This window comes from Ranitomeya variabilis, chromosome 5, assembly GCF_051348905.1.
Source record: "Ranitomeya variabilis isolate aRanVar5 chromosome 5, aRanVar5.hap1, whole genome shotgun sequence".
Taxonomy (NCBI): Eukaryota; Metazoa; Chordata; class Amphibia; order Anura; family Dendrobatidae; genus Ranitomeya; species Ranitomeya variabilis.
This window is the reverse complement of record NC_135236.1, coordinates 259,560,841-259,577,933: the sequence shown is the minus strand read 5'-3', so window position 1 is coordinate 259,577,933 and position 17,093 is coordinate 259,560,841. Positions and strand designations below refer to the sequence as shown.

The 17,093-nt window shown below is 42.8% G+C and overlaps 1 protein-coding gene across 2 annotated transcripts in view; it reads left to right on the top strand.

Moving 5' to 3' along the window:
• The window catches only part of ARIH1 (ariadne RBR E3 ubiquitin protein ligase 1), a 92,195-nt gene that overhangs the window by 54,414 nt on the left and 20,688 nt on the right, over nucleotides 1-17,093 (top strand). For both annotated transcript variants that reach the window (XM_077264131.1, XM_077264132.1), the window contains exons 6-8: nucleotides 2,225-2,291; nucleotides 14,257-14,363; nucleotides 15,903-15,945. In XM_077264131.1, coding sequence (XP_077120246.1) covers nucleotides 2,225-2,291; nucleotides 14,257-14,363; nucleotides 15,903-15,945 — 217 coding nt within the window. The remainder of the gene's footprint in view (nucleotides 1-2,224; nucleotides 2,292-14,256; nucleotides 14,364-15,902; nucleotides 15,946-17,093) is intronic.

Sequence of the window (17,093 nt, the reverse complement as noted above, 5' to 3'; positions counted from 1 at the left end):
CCAAAAAAATGATAAAAAGACTAGAAGAAAATTAAAATAAGTCTGGAAGGTTGAATAGAGGCCTACGACAACAGTAAAGGAGAGGCAGACATTTTTGCAACTACTGGTTGTGTAGCGCACGTGACAGCAATCTCCCCAAGTTTTGATATGTCTGGCCTGTGGCATAGGGTGGCACGGTGGAAGGCTTTTCTTACAAAGAAAAACTTTTAATCCCAGCTATGTTTTGCCAAAATTACATCTACAAACCTGAAAATGGCAAACGCATGTGGGAAAACTTAATTATGGTCTGATAAGACCTAGGTTGTACTTTTTGGCAATAATTAAAACAAAAAAAACAAAAAAAAACCCACCCTGTACCCAATAAAGCATGGCGGAGACAGCATTTGGGGCTGTTGCTGTTTTTTGGCAGCTGGAACTGGGGTTTTAGTGCAGATGGGGGGTGAATTATGAACCGTTCCAAATTTTGCAACAAAACAGTCATACGTTTTCTAAAATGATAAAGATGAATTTCAGCATTATAATGACTTTAAGCATAAGCCTCCAAATTAGCAAAAACATGACTTCACTAGAAGATCATCAACATTTTGGAAAGGCCCACCCAGAGCCCAGACCTGTGGACAGGAGAATGACCTTTCAATCTAACAGATTCAGAATGCTACTGCAAGATTGCCAATTCTAGATGTGCCATGCTGATAGACTTCTATCCAAAAAGACTGAATACTGTTATAAATTAAAAGGGTACTTCAACACTGTATTAGTTTAAGGGTGTGGACATTTATGTACCCACATTATTTTGGTTCTGTATTTTTCTTTTTTCGACCTGAAAATATATACTTTTTTCATTTGAATTGTTCAGATTATAGGTGATATTGAAGGTGGAAAAAGTTCTGAAATTATTTTTCTTCAAGACCAAAACCTGGCATTTTAACAGGGGTGTGTAACCTTTTTTTTTTTTTTTTTTTTAAATCTATTTTACACGGACTGATAAAACATACCATTAAACGCACAAAGATGAAGGGAATAATATTGACTACGGTATCTGTTTTTCTATGGTACTCATCACCAGGTTAGGTTATATCAGGCCACAATTAAACAGTCAGCTCTTGCGCTGCTGTGTTCAGCAGGTGCTGTTAGTATGGCATGCAATAGAAGAAATCCACTTCTCTGGCATCATGAAAAATGTTGTGTTAACGAAAAGGTTTCTGGTATCTGGTTTATATCTGAAATATACACGGGAACTGATTTTCACCTATGACCATCCTCATTGCAGGTTTTTATCTATTTGAAGTTTAAACTTTGAACACCATGACTGGTAGAGAATTGATAATTATATAAAAAAAAAAGTAATAATTATAAGAAAAAACAACAGAACAGAGATAAGAGGGTAAGGTTTGGGTCAATTTACTGAGGAGGAATGTGACGGAGCAGTAGCCTCGCTGAAGGTGGTGTCATCCAGTCAGAATGAATGTCTTACCCACTTACATATTCTTCATAGGACCTGGCTACATCACATGTTATAAATTTACATGGTGTAAAAGCATTTCACACCCTGCCTATTTTTTTCCTTTCCTAGATCCAAAGCAATTATTTTATGGTGAAAAAATATTTGAAACGGGGCAACCCCCAAAACCAGTATTGGACTCTATGGGAATGGGAAATAAAATAAAAAGTATTTTCTCCTTTCTGCTGGATCCGATTTGGCTCAAAATACTGCATCACAGATGGCACCTCAAACTACTCTAAAACTGCATGTGGATTCCAGCCTCAAAATAATTTTCTTTGGTGTCATGTTTTATTTGTGCTGGAAAATAAAGCCACTTAAGCAAGTGATGATGAAATGGTTCATGTATAATTCCACTGAACACATTTCTGACTGTTGCTCAGTTTCCAAGTCATTTCCAGCAGAGTAGCGGATCACGGGTATCTTTTTGTCTTCAGTGGAGGGCTCCTCTTTTTATTTACAGTTCACTCTGCCATCATGTCCCCAGTTGATATTATTTTCTCCCAACTACTTTTTAAAATTGTGTATATAGACAAAAGTATGTATGTGCTACAATTAACTAGTGCTAATGGAAGCTTCTATGTCCAAGATCTGACGTGTTCTCCTGGATTTCTCCCATGGATAGGGCGACGAGCCAGTTTGGCTTATCCTGGATCCACCCAAAATTTTTAAAATGTAAGATATTTAGATCTTATAACTTATTTGATCTCTTTTCTCCATCAGGCGTTTAATCACAGATTCAAAAGTGAAATTAAAGTATCAGCATTTAATAACTAATAGCTTTGTAGAGGTAAGTGCTTGATTCACAGAATTCTGTTAGTGTTTTAGTATAGATCAGAGGGCCTTATACTGGGGTCTGAAAAAAAATGTTTTCTGTCGTGAATTGTCTTTTAGTAAATCAAAAAATTTTGGAGCGTCTTTTTATAGCTCCACACATTTCTATATGTCAGTGATTTTTTTGATTAAACTAGTGATGACCGAAAGTGCTCGAATAAGGTGTTATCAGAGCATGCTCGTGTGCTGAGTGTCTTCGGCGTGCTCGAAAAATGTCCGGAGTTCCTGCGCCTGCATGTCTCGCTGCTGTTCGACAGCCAAAACACATGCAGGGATTACCTACCAAACAGGCAATCCCTACATGTGTTGCAGCTGTTGGAACAGCCGTGAGACATGCAGGCGCGGGGACTCGCACATATTTTTTGAGCACGCCGAAAACACTCCGCACACAAGCATGCTCCGATAACACCTTATCTGAGCACATTTGCTCATTACTATTTAAAACGCCTTGTATTTAAGAGAAAAAAATATGGAAAGATGGTAAACTAGTCAGCGTGTTCTATGATTGGCATATTGTTCCCTTTAAAAGCAGCCATTCATTGCCGAAAAAGCTTTTTTTCAGCACTGTTTTATTTGATGCATTTATCACAGCCTAAAACTGTAAAGGTGAACATAGATGTTAGACCTTGTTGATTAACTGATAAAGGAGCATTCTTTACTGAACTATCATCCCGTAGAAGCAGACATCCAACATCATCTTTGGCTAAAAAGATAATTTATTCTATATTTTGCTTGATGTACAAATGTTGGATTGAACGCCTCTACACTTCTCAACATTGAAATTGCAACACCAAGAAGAAAAAGCAATTGAATTATGAAAATCACAGAATCGATAAACATATTCATGATATTCAAATCGTGAAAAAATGAAAGCAAAATTTTCAAAACATCTTGATTTCTTCTGTATCCATCATGACTTACACACCTTGGCTACTATTAATGAAGTTAATATTTGTTGCATGGGGAGTGTTCTGCTACAATGAATGTACTTGAGTGTGCGAATCATCAAGATCCGCTGTTGGAAGCTGCCTTTGTAATTTTCCGGCCCATGATTCCCAGATGTTTTCGATGGGCGACAAGTCTAGAGATGCACCAGGCCATGTAGTAGCACTTGTAGGCTACGCAGGCTGCTCACAGTAGCCCCACAACATGCGGCCTGGCCTTGCGGTGTTGAAAAACAGCTCCTTGGAGAAATGGCCATAGAACTGGTTCCACAACCAGATTAGTGTAACACAGAGCTGTTAGTGTACCTGAAAGACTAAAGGGGTCAAGTTACCTACATTATGCCACCCCATCCCATAATACCAGGAGTAGGATCGATGAGTACTTTGCTAGGGAACGTCATGTTGTGTAGTGATTAATTCTGTAATGCAAGTCAAATTGGATATTACATACCAAGTCTAATGTGTCAAATAGTATCTGCACAAACCATCAGAAGGCATTTGTTGACATTGGCCTACAAAGCAGATGACCAGTTATGGATGTTCTCACTCCAAAGCTATCATAGGCTATCATATTGTAGAGCAAGCGGGCAGTGGTGCTGGAATAGAGGTCTATCCTCTTCAGAGAAGAGTCCTGCTTTTGTTTTGCATGCATAAATAGCCCGTGATTGGTTTGGAGACCACATGGGCAACTTCAAGAGTGAATGTGTCCCAGGAGCTGGTTTTCAACACAGTTCCAGACTGCACTTTGTTTGTTCTACTGTGCATAGCCTAGTCGTGCTACCATGGCCAGCAGAGTCTCCAGCCTTGTCACATTGAGCACATCTAGAACATCATTGGTCAGTAATTGAAAAGGGAAATGCTAGCGTAAGACCTTCATGAATCGCGTGCCCAAGGGCATTCAGTGTGGCAGAACATTGCTCACACAACCATTAACAACCTGATTGCATGCCAAGGCATGTAAGTGTTTATTTATTTTATTGTATGGTGCTCATACTCGATCCGGAATGAATTAAGAAGTTTTGAAAATTTTGTTTCTATTTCTTCAACATTTGTATATTGTTAACATGTCTAGATATTGTTATCTTAAAGGGAACCTGTCAGCAGGATTTTGCACAGTAACTTACAGAGAGTGTCAGGTCGGCACCGTTTTACTGATTAAAATGATACCTTGGTTGATGAAATCCGTCTTGTGGTTGTTGCCAACCTTGGCCCCTGAGCTGCAGCATAATCGCATGTTTAATGTCCCAATAATAAATGTGGTTGATGTTATTCGGAAAAAAAAAATCAATTTTAAAATGCACAGTTGCAGCTATTGGTGTATATGGATGAACTGATAGATGCTAATGTGCATGCGGGCGCCATTTTAAAATGATTTTTTTTTCCTATCCAAAGAACATCAACCACATTTATTATTGGGACATTAAGCATGCGATTATGCTGCAGTGCCTGCAGAATGTTTCTTTTTTTCCAGTGTGTACAGGTATTCATTATATAAACTAGGGGGCGGGTCAGTGAGAGATCGGTGACCTATCAGCAGTCTGCATTACGAATACCTAAGCAGAGCACCACCTGAAGGCCACCCCGGAGCACGAGCATGTCATTAACTCAAAACTGAAAATAAAGATTTTACAACAACCACAAGACGAATTTCATCGACCAAGATATCATTTTAATCAGTATAATGGCGCCAACCTGACACTCTCTGTAAGTTACTGTGCACAATCCTGCTGGTAGGCTCCCTTTAATACTACCCTGACATTTTTCCTTCTTGGCAGGGCTGTGGAGTCGGTAAGCCAAACCTCCGACTCATCAATTTCCCTGACTCACGACTCCGACTCTCCGAATCAGACTGCTTATGACTTACCCCTTAGAAACTTTTAGAGGACACATACAGTGACAATGTAGGGTACAGAAAGCCCGGGACAGGCCTCAAATGAATTGAAATGAAAATTAGAAAAAAGAACGGCACTTCTTAGACACATAGGAGGTGCACTGATAGGGTCCCAACCCTTACAATACAAAATATGTGGTATCCGGCACCCTCAAAAAAAGAGCAAATTTTTATATAATAAAGTGTATCAATATACAGTGGGTACGGAAAGTATTCAGACCCCTTTAAATTTTTCACTCTTTCATTACAGTCATTTGGTAAATTCAAAAAAGTTCATTTTTTTTCCATTAATGTACACTCTGCACCCCATCTTGACTGAAAAAAACAGAAATGTAATTTTTGCAAATTTATTAAAAAATAAAAACTGAAATGCTGAAATATCACATGGTCATAAGTATTCAGACTCTTTGCTCAGTATTGAGTATAAGCACCCTTTGAGCTAGTACAGCCATGAGTCTTCTTGAGAATGATGCAACAAGTTTTTCATACCTGGATTTGGGGATCCTCTGCCATTCTTCCTTGCTGATCCTCTCCAGTTCTCAGGTTGGATGGTGAACGTTGGTGGACAGCCATTTTCAAGTCTCTCCAGAGATGCTCAATTGGGTTTAGGTCAGGGCTCTTGCTGGGCCAGTCAAGAATGGTCATAGAGTTGTTCTGAAGCCACTCTATTTTATTTTAGCTGTGTGCTTAGGGTCATTGTCTTGTTGGAAGGTGAACCTTTGGCCAAGTCTGAGGTCCATAGCACTCTGGAAGAGGTTTTCATCCAGGATATCTCTGTACTTGGCCGTATTCATGCTTCCTTCAATGACAACCAGTCGTCCTGTCCCTGCAGCTGAAAAATACCCCCATAGCATGATGCTACCACCACCATGTTTCACAGTTGGGATATTGGGCAGGTGATGAGCTGTGCCTGTTTTGTTTCACAGATACCGCTTAGAATTATCAACAAAAAGGTCTATCTACGTGTCATCAGACCAGAGAATCTTATTTCTCATAGTCTGGGAGTCCTTCATGTGTTTTTTTGCAAACTGTATGCGGGCTTTCACATGTCTTGCACTGAGGAGAGGCTTCCGTTGGTCCACTCTGCCATAAAGGCCTGACTGATGGAGGTCTGCAGTGATAGTTGACTTTGTCGAACTTTATCCCATCTCCCTACTGCATCTCTGGAGCTCAGCCACAGTGATCTCGGGGTTCTTTAGTTCTTAACCTCTCTCACTAAGGCTTTTCTCCCACGATTGCTCAGTTTGGCTGGATGGCCAGGTCTAGGAAGACTTCTGTTGGTCCCAAACTTCTTCCATTTAAGGATTATGGAGGCCACTGTGCTCTTAGGAACCTTGAGTACTGCAGAAATTCTGTTGTAACCTTGGCCAGATCTGTGCCTTGCCACAATTCTGTCTCTGAGCTCCTTGGCCACTTCCTTTTGACCTCATGATTCTCATTTGGTCTGACATGCACTGTGAGCTGTGTGGTCTTATATAGACAGGTGTGTGCCTTTCCAAATCAAGTCCTATCAGTTTCATTAAACACAGCTGGACTCCAATGAAGGAGTAGGACCATCTCAAGGAGGATCACAAGTAAATGGACAGCATGTGACTTAAATTTGTCTGAGCAAAGGGTCTGAATACTTATGACCATGTGATATTTCAGTTGTTTTTTTAATTAAATTTGCAAAAATTTCTAGATTTCCATTTTTTTCAGTCAAGATGGGGTGCAGAGTGTACATTAATGTGAAAAAAATGAACTTTTTTGAATTTACCAAACGGCTGCAATGAAACAAACAGTGAAAAATTTAAAGGGTTATGAATACTTTCCGTACCCACTGTATAACGTTTCGGTCTGGATGACCTTCTTCAGATATACACTAGTAGTATATAATTTCATAAATGTTTGAAGATTAGATTCCGGGTGTTTAAATTTCAAATAGCAGCCCGTGTTGGAAACCAGGAGTACCTGGCGAAGTTTTGCAGTGCGATATTGGCTGACAATCATTGCTATGTCGCACCGCGTCACTGCTCAAGGTACTCCTTGTTTCCGACACGGGCTGCTATTTGAAATTGAAATAGCCTGTGTCTAATATACAGACATTTCTAAAATTATGTGCTACTGGTGTATAGCTGATGAAGGCCATCTAGTCCGAAACTTAATATATTGATACATTATTTCTTGACTCAAGTGAAATGAAGAGCTAGAACTAAGCTTAAATCATAATGAAACCTTTTTGGGAAGGAATGGTGGTATATGTTCCCTATTTAATTTGTAGCCTGTAGGGGTACATGGAAAGGGAAGTTAAACTAGACAACCTAGGGACAACTCGTGAAGTGCACCTTATCGTGGTTGGAGTTTAACTCTTGATAAAAAATAAGTACCGTATTTTTCCGACTATAAGACGCACTTTTTTTCCTCCAAATTTGGGAGGAAAGTGTGGGTGCGTCTTATAGTACGGATATAGCATGTGGGGAGGGGGGCAGCAGCAGTGGGATCGCAATGATATCCCACTTCAGGATGTCCCCGCTGCCCGGAATCAGCTGCTGGGGAAAGCACATGGCCCCGCTGATTAAGTGCAGTGAATATTTATTAGCTGCTCCCCGCCCACCGATCAGCTGAGCTGTGAGCCGGGAGCAGCAAATGAATACTGCACTTAAGCAGCGACACACAGTTTCCCCAGCACTGATTCCGGGGAGAATCTGTGTGTCCGGGGGAGGAGGAGGCAGCAGCAGGGGCCAGGAGATCGCTGTCTACCTGCCTGTGCTGGACGCTGAGCTGTCTGGTGCACAGGGAGGACCTGTGTGATGTCAGAAGTGGGCGGGCTGGAGCATCACATGGCAGCTCAGAGCCCTCCCTCTTCTGACATCATCACAGGTCCTTCAGACTCCCACCTAGAATCTGCAGCTTCCTCTTATGTCCTGCGCTGTGGAAAGACAACAACAACAGGGAGGGCTCTGTGTGTGCAGCCATGGGATGCTCCAGCTTTTACCTCAGAACAGTGTGGCTGGCTGCCACAATTAAGAGGTTAGTCTTTACAAAACACAATAAAGCACTCTGCCACTCCTTTGGTGAACTATAACTCCCAGCATGTCATAGGATCTGCAGGACATGCTGGGAGTTATAGTTCTCCCATGGGATTTTAAAGCAGCACTCCAGTGTTATTTTGCAGTGCTGGAGTGGTGCTTTCACTATAAGCCCTGTGCACCCATTCTTAGGGCTCATTTCCACATGCGAGGCACACAACCGTATCTCGCATGTGGAAACCAAGCTGTGGAGCAGGCACTCCAGAGCGGAGCGTGTGGCCGCATAGGAACACATGGAGCTGCACAGCTCCGCTCCAAAGTGCCGGCGCCAGAGCTTGGTTTCCACATGCAAGATACGGACGTGTGCCTCGCATGTGGAAATGAGCCCTTATACTCACCCTCCAGCGTCTTCATATCGTACTTCACAGACACCACACTGGTCCCGCAGCTTCCAACATAATAACATACTATTATATATAATAACACCACATATAATAGTATGTTATTTATGTTATTAAATATTTTACCACATTTTTTTTGCTTCAAATATTTTTTTCCCTATTTTCCACCTCTAAAACCTGGGTGCGCCTTATAGTCCGATGCGTCCTATAGTCCGAAAAATACGGTATATACTCCAAGTACCTCAATTTTTTTTGTATGTTTAGCAATATGGAATTTGTGTATTCATGTATCTGTGTGCTGGTACACAGTGTATGTATAAAGTTTTTATATTAATCACTGTGGCGCATTTGTGGACCTGTATATTATTTATTTAACCCCTTCCCAACCTGTGACACAGCGTATACGTCATGAAAGTCGGTGCCAATCCGAACTGTGACGCATATGCTGTGTCACAGAATGACCGCATCCCAGCAGGTCGGGTGAAAGGGTTAACTGTAATTTCACCCGACCTACAGGGACAGGGGGAGTGGTGCTTCAGCCCGGGGGGGGGGGGTGGCTTCGCCCTCCCGTGGCTACGATCGCTCTGATTGGCTGTTTCACTTTCAACAGCCAATCAGAGCAATTTGTAATATTTCACCTATGAAACGTGGTGAAATATTGCAATCCAGCCATGGCCGATGCTGCAATGTCATCGGCCATGGCTGGAAACCCTGATCTGCCACCGCCACCAATCTCCTCCCCAGTCCTCCGTCCTGTCCTGTAATGTGCCCCGCTCCCCTCTATCCTCCTGTCCGCTCCCTCCTGTCCGCACCCCCCGCAGTCCGATATCACCCCCCCTGCTGTCCGATCCCACCCCCGCATACTTACCGACCTCCAGTGTCCGTCCGTCTTCTCCTTGGGCGCCGCCATCTTCCAAAATAAAGGGCGCATGCGCAGTGCGCCCGCCGAATCGGCCGGCAGATTTGTTCAGGTACATTTTGATCGCTTTCATAGGTTCTATCACAGCGATCAAAATAAAATAAAAAATAGTAAATGACCTCTCCCCCCCCCCCTTTATCACCCCCATAGGTAGGGACAATAATAAAATAAAGAAAATATATTTACTTTTATTTTTCCACTAGGGTTAGGGTTAGAACTGGGGTTAGGGCTAGGGTTAGAATTAGTGTTAGAACTAGGGTTCGGGTTAGAACTAGGGTTCGGGTTAGAACTAGGGTTCGGGTTAGAACTAGGGTTCGGGTTAGAACTAGGGTTCGGGTTAGAACTAGGGTTCGGGTTAGAACTAGGGTTCGGGTTAGAGCTAGGGTTCGGGTTAGAGCTAGGGTTAGGGTTAGAGCTAGGGTTAGGGCTAGGGTTAGGGTTAGAATTTGGGTTAGAACTTGGATTAGAACTAGGGTTAGGATTAGAACTAGGGTTAGGGTTAGAACTAGGGTTAGGGTTAGAACTAGGGTTAGGGTTTGAGCTAGGGTTAGGGTTTGAGCTAGGGTTAATGTTAGAATTTGGGTTAGAACTTGGGTTAGAACTAGGGTTAGGGTTAGAATTAGGTTATGTGCACATGGTGCGGATTTGGCTGCGGATCCGCAGCGGATTGGCCGCTGCAGATTCGTAGCAGTTTTCCATCAGGTTTACAGTACCATGTAAACCTATGGAAAACCAAATCCGCTGTGCCCATGGTGCGGAAAATACTGCGCGTAAACGCTGCGTTGTATTTTCCGCAGCATGTCAATTCTTTGTACTGATTCCGCAGCGTTTTACACCTGTTAATCAATAGGAATCCGCAGGTGAAATCCGCACAAAAAACACTGGAAATCCGCGGTAAATCCGCAGGTAAAACGCAGTGCCTTTTACCTGCGGATTTTTCAATAATGGTGCGGAAAAATCTCACACGAACCCGCAACGTGGGCACATAGCCTTAGGGTTAGGGTTGGAATTAGGGTTAGGGTTGGAAATAGGGTTAAGATTAAGCTTGTGGTTAGAGTTATGATTAGGGTTAGGGGTGTGCTGGGATTAGGGTTAGGTTTGGGATTAGGGTTAGGGGTGTGTTGGGGTTAGGGTTGGAGTTAGAATTGAGGGGTTTCCACTGTTTAGGCACATAAGGTTTCCAAACGCAACATGGTGCCACCATTGATTCCAGCCAATCTTGCGTTCAAAAAGTCAAATGGTGCTCCCTCCCTTCCGAGCCCCGACGTGCACCCAAACAGTGGGAAAATAACAAAATGGGGGCTAAATATTATTTTTGTGGGAAAAAAATGATTTTTTATTTTCACGGCTCTACGTTGTAAACTTCTGTGAAGCACTTGGGGGTTCAAAGTGCTCACCACACATCTAGATAAGTTCCTTGGGGGGTCTAGTTTCCAAAATGGGGTCACTTGTGGGAGTTTCTACTGTTTAGGCATATCAGGGGCTCTGCAAACGTAACTTGATGCCCACAGACCATTCCATCAAAGTCTGCATTCCAAAACGTCACTACTTCCCTTCCGAGCCCCGACGTGTGCCCAAACAGTGGTCTCCCCCCCACATATGGGGTATCAGCGCACTCAGGACAAACTGGACAACAACTTTTGGGGTCCAATTTCTCCTGTTACTCTTGTGAAAATAAAAAATTGCGGGCTAAAAAATAATTTTTGAGGAAAGAAAAATGATTTTTTATTTTCACGGCTCTGCGTTATAAACTTCTGTGAAGCACTTGGGGGTTTAAAGTGGTCACAGCACATCTAGATTAGTTCCTTGGGAGGTCTAGTTTCCAAATGGGTCACTTATGGGGGAGCTCCAATGTTTAGGTACACAGGGGCTCTCCAAATGCGACATGGTGTCCGCTAACGATTGGAGCTAATTTTTCATTCAAAAAGTCAAATGGCGCTCCTTCCCTTTCGAGCCCTGCCGTGTGCCCAAACAGTGGTTTACCCCCACATGTGAGGTATCGGTGTACTCAGCAGAAATTGCCCAATAAATTTTAGGATCCATTTTATCCTGTTGCCCATGTGGAAATAAACAAATTGAGGCTAAAAGAAATAATAATAATAAAAAAAAGTGCTTTTTCATTTTTATGGATCAATTTGTGAAGCACCTGGGGGTTCAAAGTGCTCACTATGCATCTAGATAAGTTCCTTGGGGGGGTCTAGTTTCCAAAATGGGGTCACTTGTGTGGGATCTCCAATGTTTAGGCACACAGGGGCTCTCCAAACGTGACATGGTGTCCACTAAAGATTGGAGCCAATTTTTCATTGAAAAAGTCAAATGGCGCTCCTTCCCTTCCGAACCCTGTTGTGCGCCCAAACAGTGGTTCCCCCCCACATATGGGGTATCGGCGTACTCAGGACAAATTGTACAATAACTTTTGGGGTTCAATTTCTCCTTTTACCCTTGGGAAAATAAAAAAAAATTGTTGCTAAAAGATCATTTTTGTGACTAAAAAGTTAAATGTTCATTTTTTCCTTCCATGTTGCTTCTGCTGCTGTGAAGCACCTGAAGGGTTAATAAACTTCTTGAATGTGGTTTTGAGCACCTTGAGGGGTGCAGTTTTTAGAATGGTGTCACTTTTGGGTATTTTCAGCCATTTAGACCCCTCAAACTGACTTCAAATGTGAGGTGGTCCCTAAAAAAATGGTTTTGTAAATTTTGTTGTAAAAATGAGAAATCGCTGGTCAGATTTTAAGACTTTTATAACTTCCTAGCAAAAAAGAATTGTTTCCAAAATTGTGCTGGTGTAAAGTAGACATGTGGGTAGTGTTATTTATTAACTGTTTTGTGTCACATAAATCTCTCGTTTAACAGAATAAAAATTCAAAATGTGAAAATTGCGAAATTTTCAAAATTTTTGCCAAATTTCCGTTTTTTTCACAAATAAACTCAGAAATTATCGACCTAAATTTACCACTAACATGAAGCCCAATATGTCACGAAAAAACAATCTCAGAATCGCTAGGAACCGTTGAAGCGTTCCTGAGTTATTACCTCATAAAGGGAAACTGGTCAGAATTGCAAAAAACGGCAAGGTCATTAAGGTCAAAATAGGCTGGGTCATGAAGGCGTTAATACTTAAGGTGTTCCGGACACTTTTTTTTTTTTCATGGTGTGCATGCATCAGTAATCGGTGTGTCCTGTGTGATGTATACTGCACAGTCTCGGTGTAGTCTATGTGATATATTCGGAAGACCCTCCATAGTCTATGTTGTATACGTTGCAGATTTTGTGTATCTAATGTGATGTATACAGTAGTCTGTGTATCCTTTGTGATGGATACAGCAGTCTGTATCCTATGTTGTGTATAGTCACAGTGTATGTTAAGTGATGTATATAGCAGTCTCAGTGTATAATATTAGCAAATACCTCCAACTAGAAATGTAGTATAGGTGTGGTTTTTTTTTTTAATTTTGCCATGTTTCTTCATGTGCAGGCAATGCAGGACCTTACTTATCCATGGTTATGACCACTAAAGGTACCGTCACACTCAGCGACGCTGCAGCGATATAGACAACGAGCCAATCGCTGCAGCGTCGCTGTTTAGGTCGCTGGAGAGATGTCAAACACAGCAGCTCCAGAACGATGCAGGAGCGATCCTGTGACGTAACGGTGACGCACTTATCGTTCTCACAGGTCGTTAGCTCCATGTAAAACATTGCTGGCATCGTTGCTTTTGCTGTCAAACACAGCGATACACGTCGACCTGACGACCAAATAAAGTTCTGGACTTCTAGCTCCGACCAGCGATATCACAGCGGGATCCAGATCGCTGCTGCGTGTCAAACACAACAAGATCGCTATCCAGGACGCTGCAACGTCACGGATCGTTGTCGTTCTCGTTGTAAAGTTGCTGAGTGTGAAGGTACCTTTACAAACAGCTGTCAGTTCATCAGTGGACGTAACCATGGATACCGAAGGTCCTGCAATGCCTGCACATTAGGAAAGAGACAGCAAATTAGAAAAACTATCCTACATTTCTATTTGGAGGCATTGGCTAATAGTAATATTATTACACCTATTACATATTGGGATAGGATCTTGGAGATGGGAATACCCCTTTAATAGTGAGTAAGCATTATATGAGCAGAAATAATTCTCAAATGCTTCTTTAAGTTTGTACTATGAATGCAAATTATATATCCTTGTTATTTACTGTTTAGTCAAGTTGAAGAATAAAAGCAACCCACCGACTTCGTCAGGATCACCCGACCATGTAAGGTGTATGGAGGCTTTCCAGCTCACTTTATAGGCCAAGCAGTGTTCCTGTGCATATAGGCATTGAGAGAGATGTTGACCCGATGTGTGACCAGTATAAGCATGATGTAAAGAAAGATTCTTTAAGGGAACCTGTCGCCAGGAATAACACTGTTAATCTGCAGGTCAGCAGCGTTACAATGCTGTCTGGCGCCTGCACGCAGCCAAATGCAGCGAGGAGCACCCCCGGTTTCAGTGGCTGCTGTTTATATTCAGAGCGGTGACTGAACAGCGAATGTTGGAAGGGAGAATTAAGAAATTTTTTTCCCTTCTGCATCATAACGCTTTTAATCTGCAGGTTAACAGTGTTATTCCTGTTGACAGGTTTCCTTTAGATGACTTTGAGAGTGCTTTTCTACACATACACCTGCTTTTATTCACCGTGTTTCAGCAATGCTAAATAATGCACATCACTAAATGATATCATTACCTAATTATTTTTTTCTTATTTCCTCTCTGCAGTGTAACAGACTATTGAAGTGGTGTCCTGCTCCAGACTGTCATCATGTTGTTAAAGTTCAGTATCCAGATGCCAAACCTGTGCGTTGCAAATGTGGCCGTCAGTTCTGGTGAGACACTAGTGGAAAGAATGGTATTTATAGATCACCCCTTTGTGTACAGGGGTCCAGTTACAGTAAAAACATTATTGAAAAGCACAGTGTTCTAGCATGTCTACATCCAAACCTCTTATTCACTTGAAAAAGCTGAATAAGCACAGTTATTGCTCCTCTCGGCGAAGAATGGCAGCTTGGGGGACCTAACTGCAATGGTGGGGGTCCCATAAGTCTGGTAGCGAGAGCTCTGGTCCGCTTTGCCAATTATCGATGTCAACCACATTTTAGAACCGACACCCAGCTTTAATGGGTGAGGGGACAACATTGTTTTATCTGTACTAAAGGAGAAAATCAAACTACTATGTAAGTTTGGTATTGTCATTATTATGTCCTGCACATGAAAGTTATGTCATAGATACCACAGGCTGAATGCTGTCAAAACAACCTGTCCCTACACCCACAAAAATAAATTATTTGGTATATATGTACCCCAAAATGATGAGACTCAAATTCTACTCGTCCAACAAAAAACAAGCTCTAATACAGCTATAAATTGGTGCAAAACAAAAAAAAAAACCGTAATGACCTTTGAAAAAAAAAAGTGTGTCTTTAAGTACCCATCTGTTGTTGCTTATTTAAAGGGGTTATCCCAATATTATTGTACAGGAGTGCTTATCTCCTTTGCCTCCCAGCTTCATTCTTGCTGGGGGCAATGCGCTGTTGAATGATTGAGCGTTTGGCACAGTAAACTTATGCTCTCTCTGATACTGCAAGCAGCTTTGCTTTGGGAGCATCAGTAAAGCCCACATGGGCTTTGAAGCTGGCTGGATGCAGCAATCTATAGTAAAGGGCTTTTAAACGCAGTGCCCCTTGCCTAGGAGATCTGCCGCCTCAGATACATTAGAGGTGGCCAGTAACCTAGGCAGTGAACAATAGAATATATTGTTATTTATTATTATTATTATTATTATTATTATTATAGAGAGAGATGGATAGATATGCTTTTCACCATCACTGTTCCCTTTGGATCTCACAATCTAAATAAAATCCCTCTCAGTATGTGTTTTGAGTGTGGGAGGAAACCCATGCAAACTCCTTGCAGACGTCCTTGATTGGATTTGAACCCATGACCCCAGCGCTGCAAAGCAACAGTGATGACCACTGAGCCACCGTGCTGCTCATGTATTTTTTTGCTTCCATCTGGATTGGTTTTATCAGTTTTGTAAATGAATAATAGACCAAATATTTCAGTTTTCTGATTTTATTCTTTGATATATAAATAATGTAAAAGTTTTTATTACAATTATATTATGAATAGTCATTTTGTTTGTGTGCTGGAATTGTATTTTGGACCAGTATTACATATTGCGATAATAGTAATTGTTCAAATAAGAGCCCTTGAGTAACAGATGAAGTGGAGTGACCATGTGCACAGGAGGATGCACTGTGTAATACATGTATGGATGTCACGGTTTTCCACGGTGGTAGGATATGCTCTATTTTAGATATTTAAATAAACCCTATAGATAATTGATAATTTTCTATTTTTGATAGTTTCAATTGTGGAGAGAATTGGCATGATCCTGTTAAATGCAAGGTAAGTACATTTAGTAAACATACTACCGTATTTTCCGGCGTATAAGACGACTTTTTAACTCCTGAAAATCTTAAAAGTCGGGGGTCGTCTTATACGCCGGGTATCGTCTTGTACGCCGGGTGTATATGGTGGGTGGGGGGGGGGGGGGAGTGGTCCTGATGACGACGAGGGGGAGTCTCACAGGAAAGTGCGTGGAGTATCCCCCATTACCTCATCGTAGCGCTGCAGCGTGGGGTCTCTGCGCTGGGAGCGGCGGCTGCTGCTCCTCTTTGTGCCGCGTGGGTGCTGTGCTGTGGGGCGGCGGCTCCTCTTCTGCAGTGTGGGGCCTCTGTGCTGTGGGGCGGCGGCGACGTATCTTCATGCAGTCAGTCGGGGCTCCTCCGGCATCTCCTTAAAGCCCCGCTGGCAGCTCCATTGCTATGATGCGGTGGCCTCCGGGAAAATGGCCGCTGCTCAGATTCAGATCTTGTCTCCCGAGATCTCGGGACGAGATCTGAATCTGAGCATGCGCCGCCCCCAGCGGCCATTTTCCCGGAGGCCACCGCATCGCAGCAATGGAGCTGCCTCCGGGAAAATGGCCGCTGCTCAGATTCAGATCTCGGCTCCCGAGATCTCGGGACGAGATCTGAATTCTGAGCATGCGCCGCCCCTAGCGGCCATTTTCCCGGAGGCCACCGCATCGTAGCAATGGAGCTGCCGGCGGGGCCTCCGGGCTTTAAGAAGATGCCGGAGGAGCCCCGACTGACTGCATGAAAATACGACGCCGACGCCCCACAGCGCAGGGGCCCCACACTGCAGAAGAGGAGGCGCCGCCCCACAGCACCCACGCGGCACAAAGAGGAGCCGCCGCTCCCAGCAGAGACCCCACGCTTCAGCGCTACGATGAGGTAATGGGGGATAGTCCACTCACACTTTACTGTGAGACGCCCCCTCGTCGTCATCGGACCACTCCCACCCAAAAGGCACATTAGTCACCGGCCCTATAAGACGACATACGGCGTATAAGAAGACCCCCGACTTTTAAGAAGATTTTATATTTTAACTGGAAAAGTTGGGGGGTCGTCTTATACGCCCGGTCGTCTTATACCCCGGAAAATACGGTACTTTTCTTTGCCTAATTCTTTTTCTGGGGTATTGCGTAAAGAAGT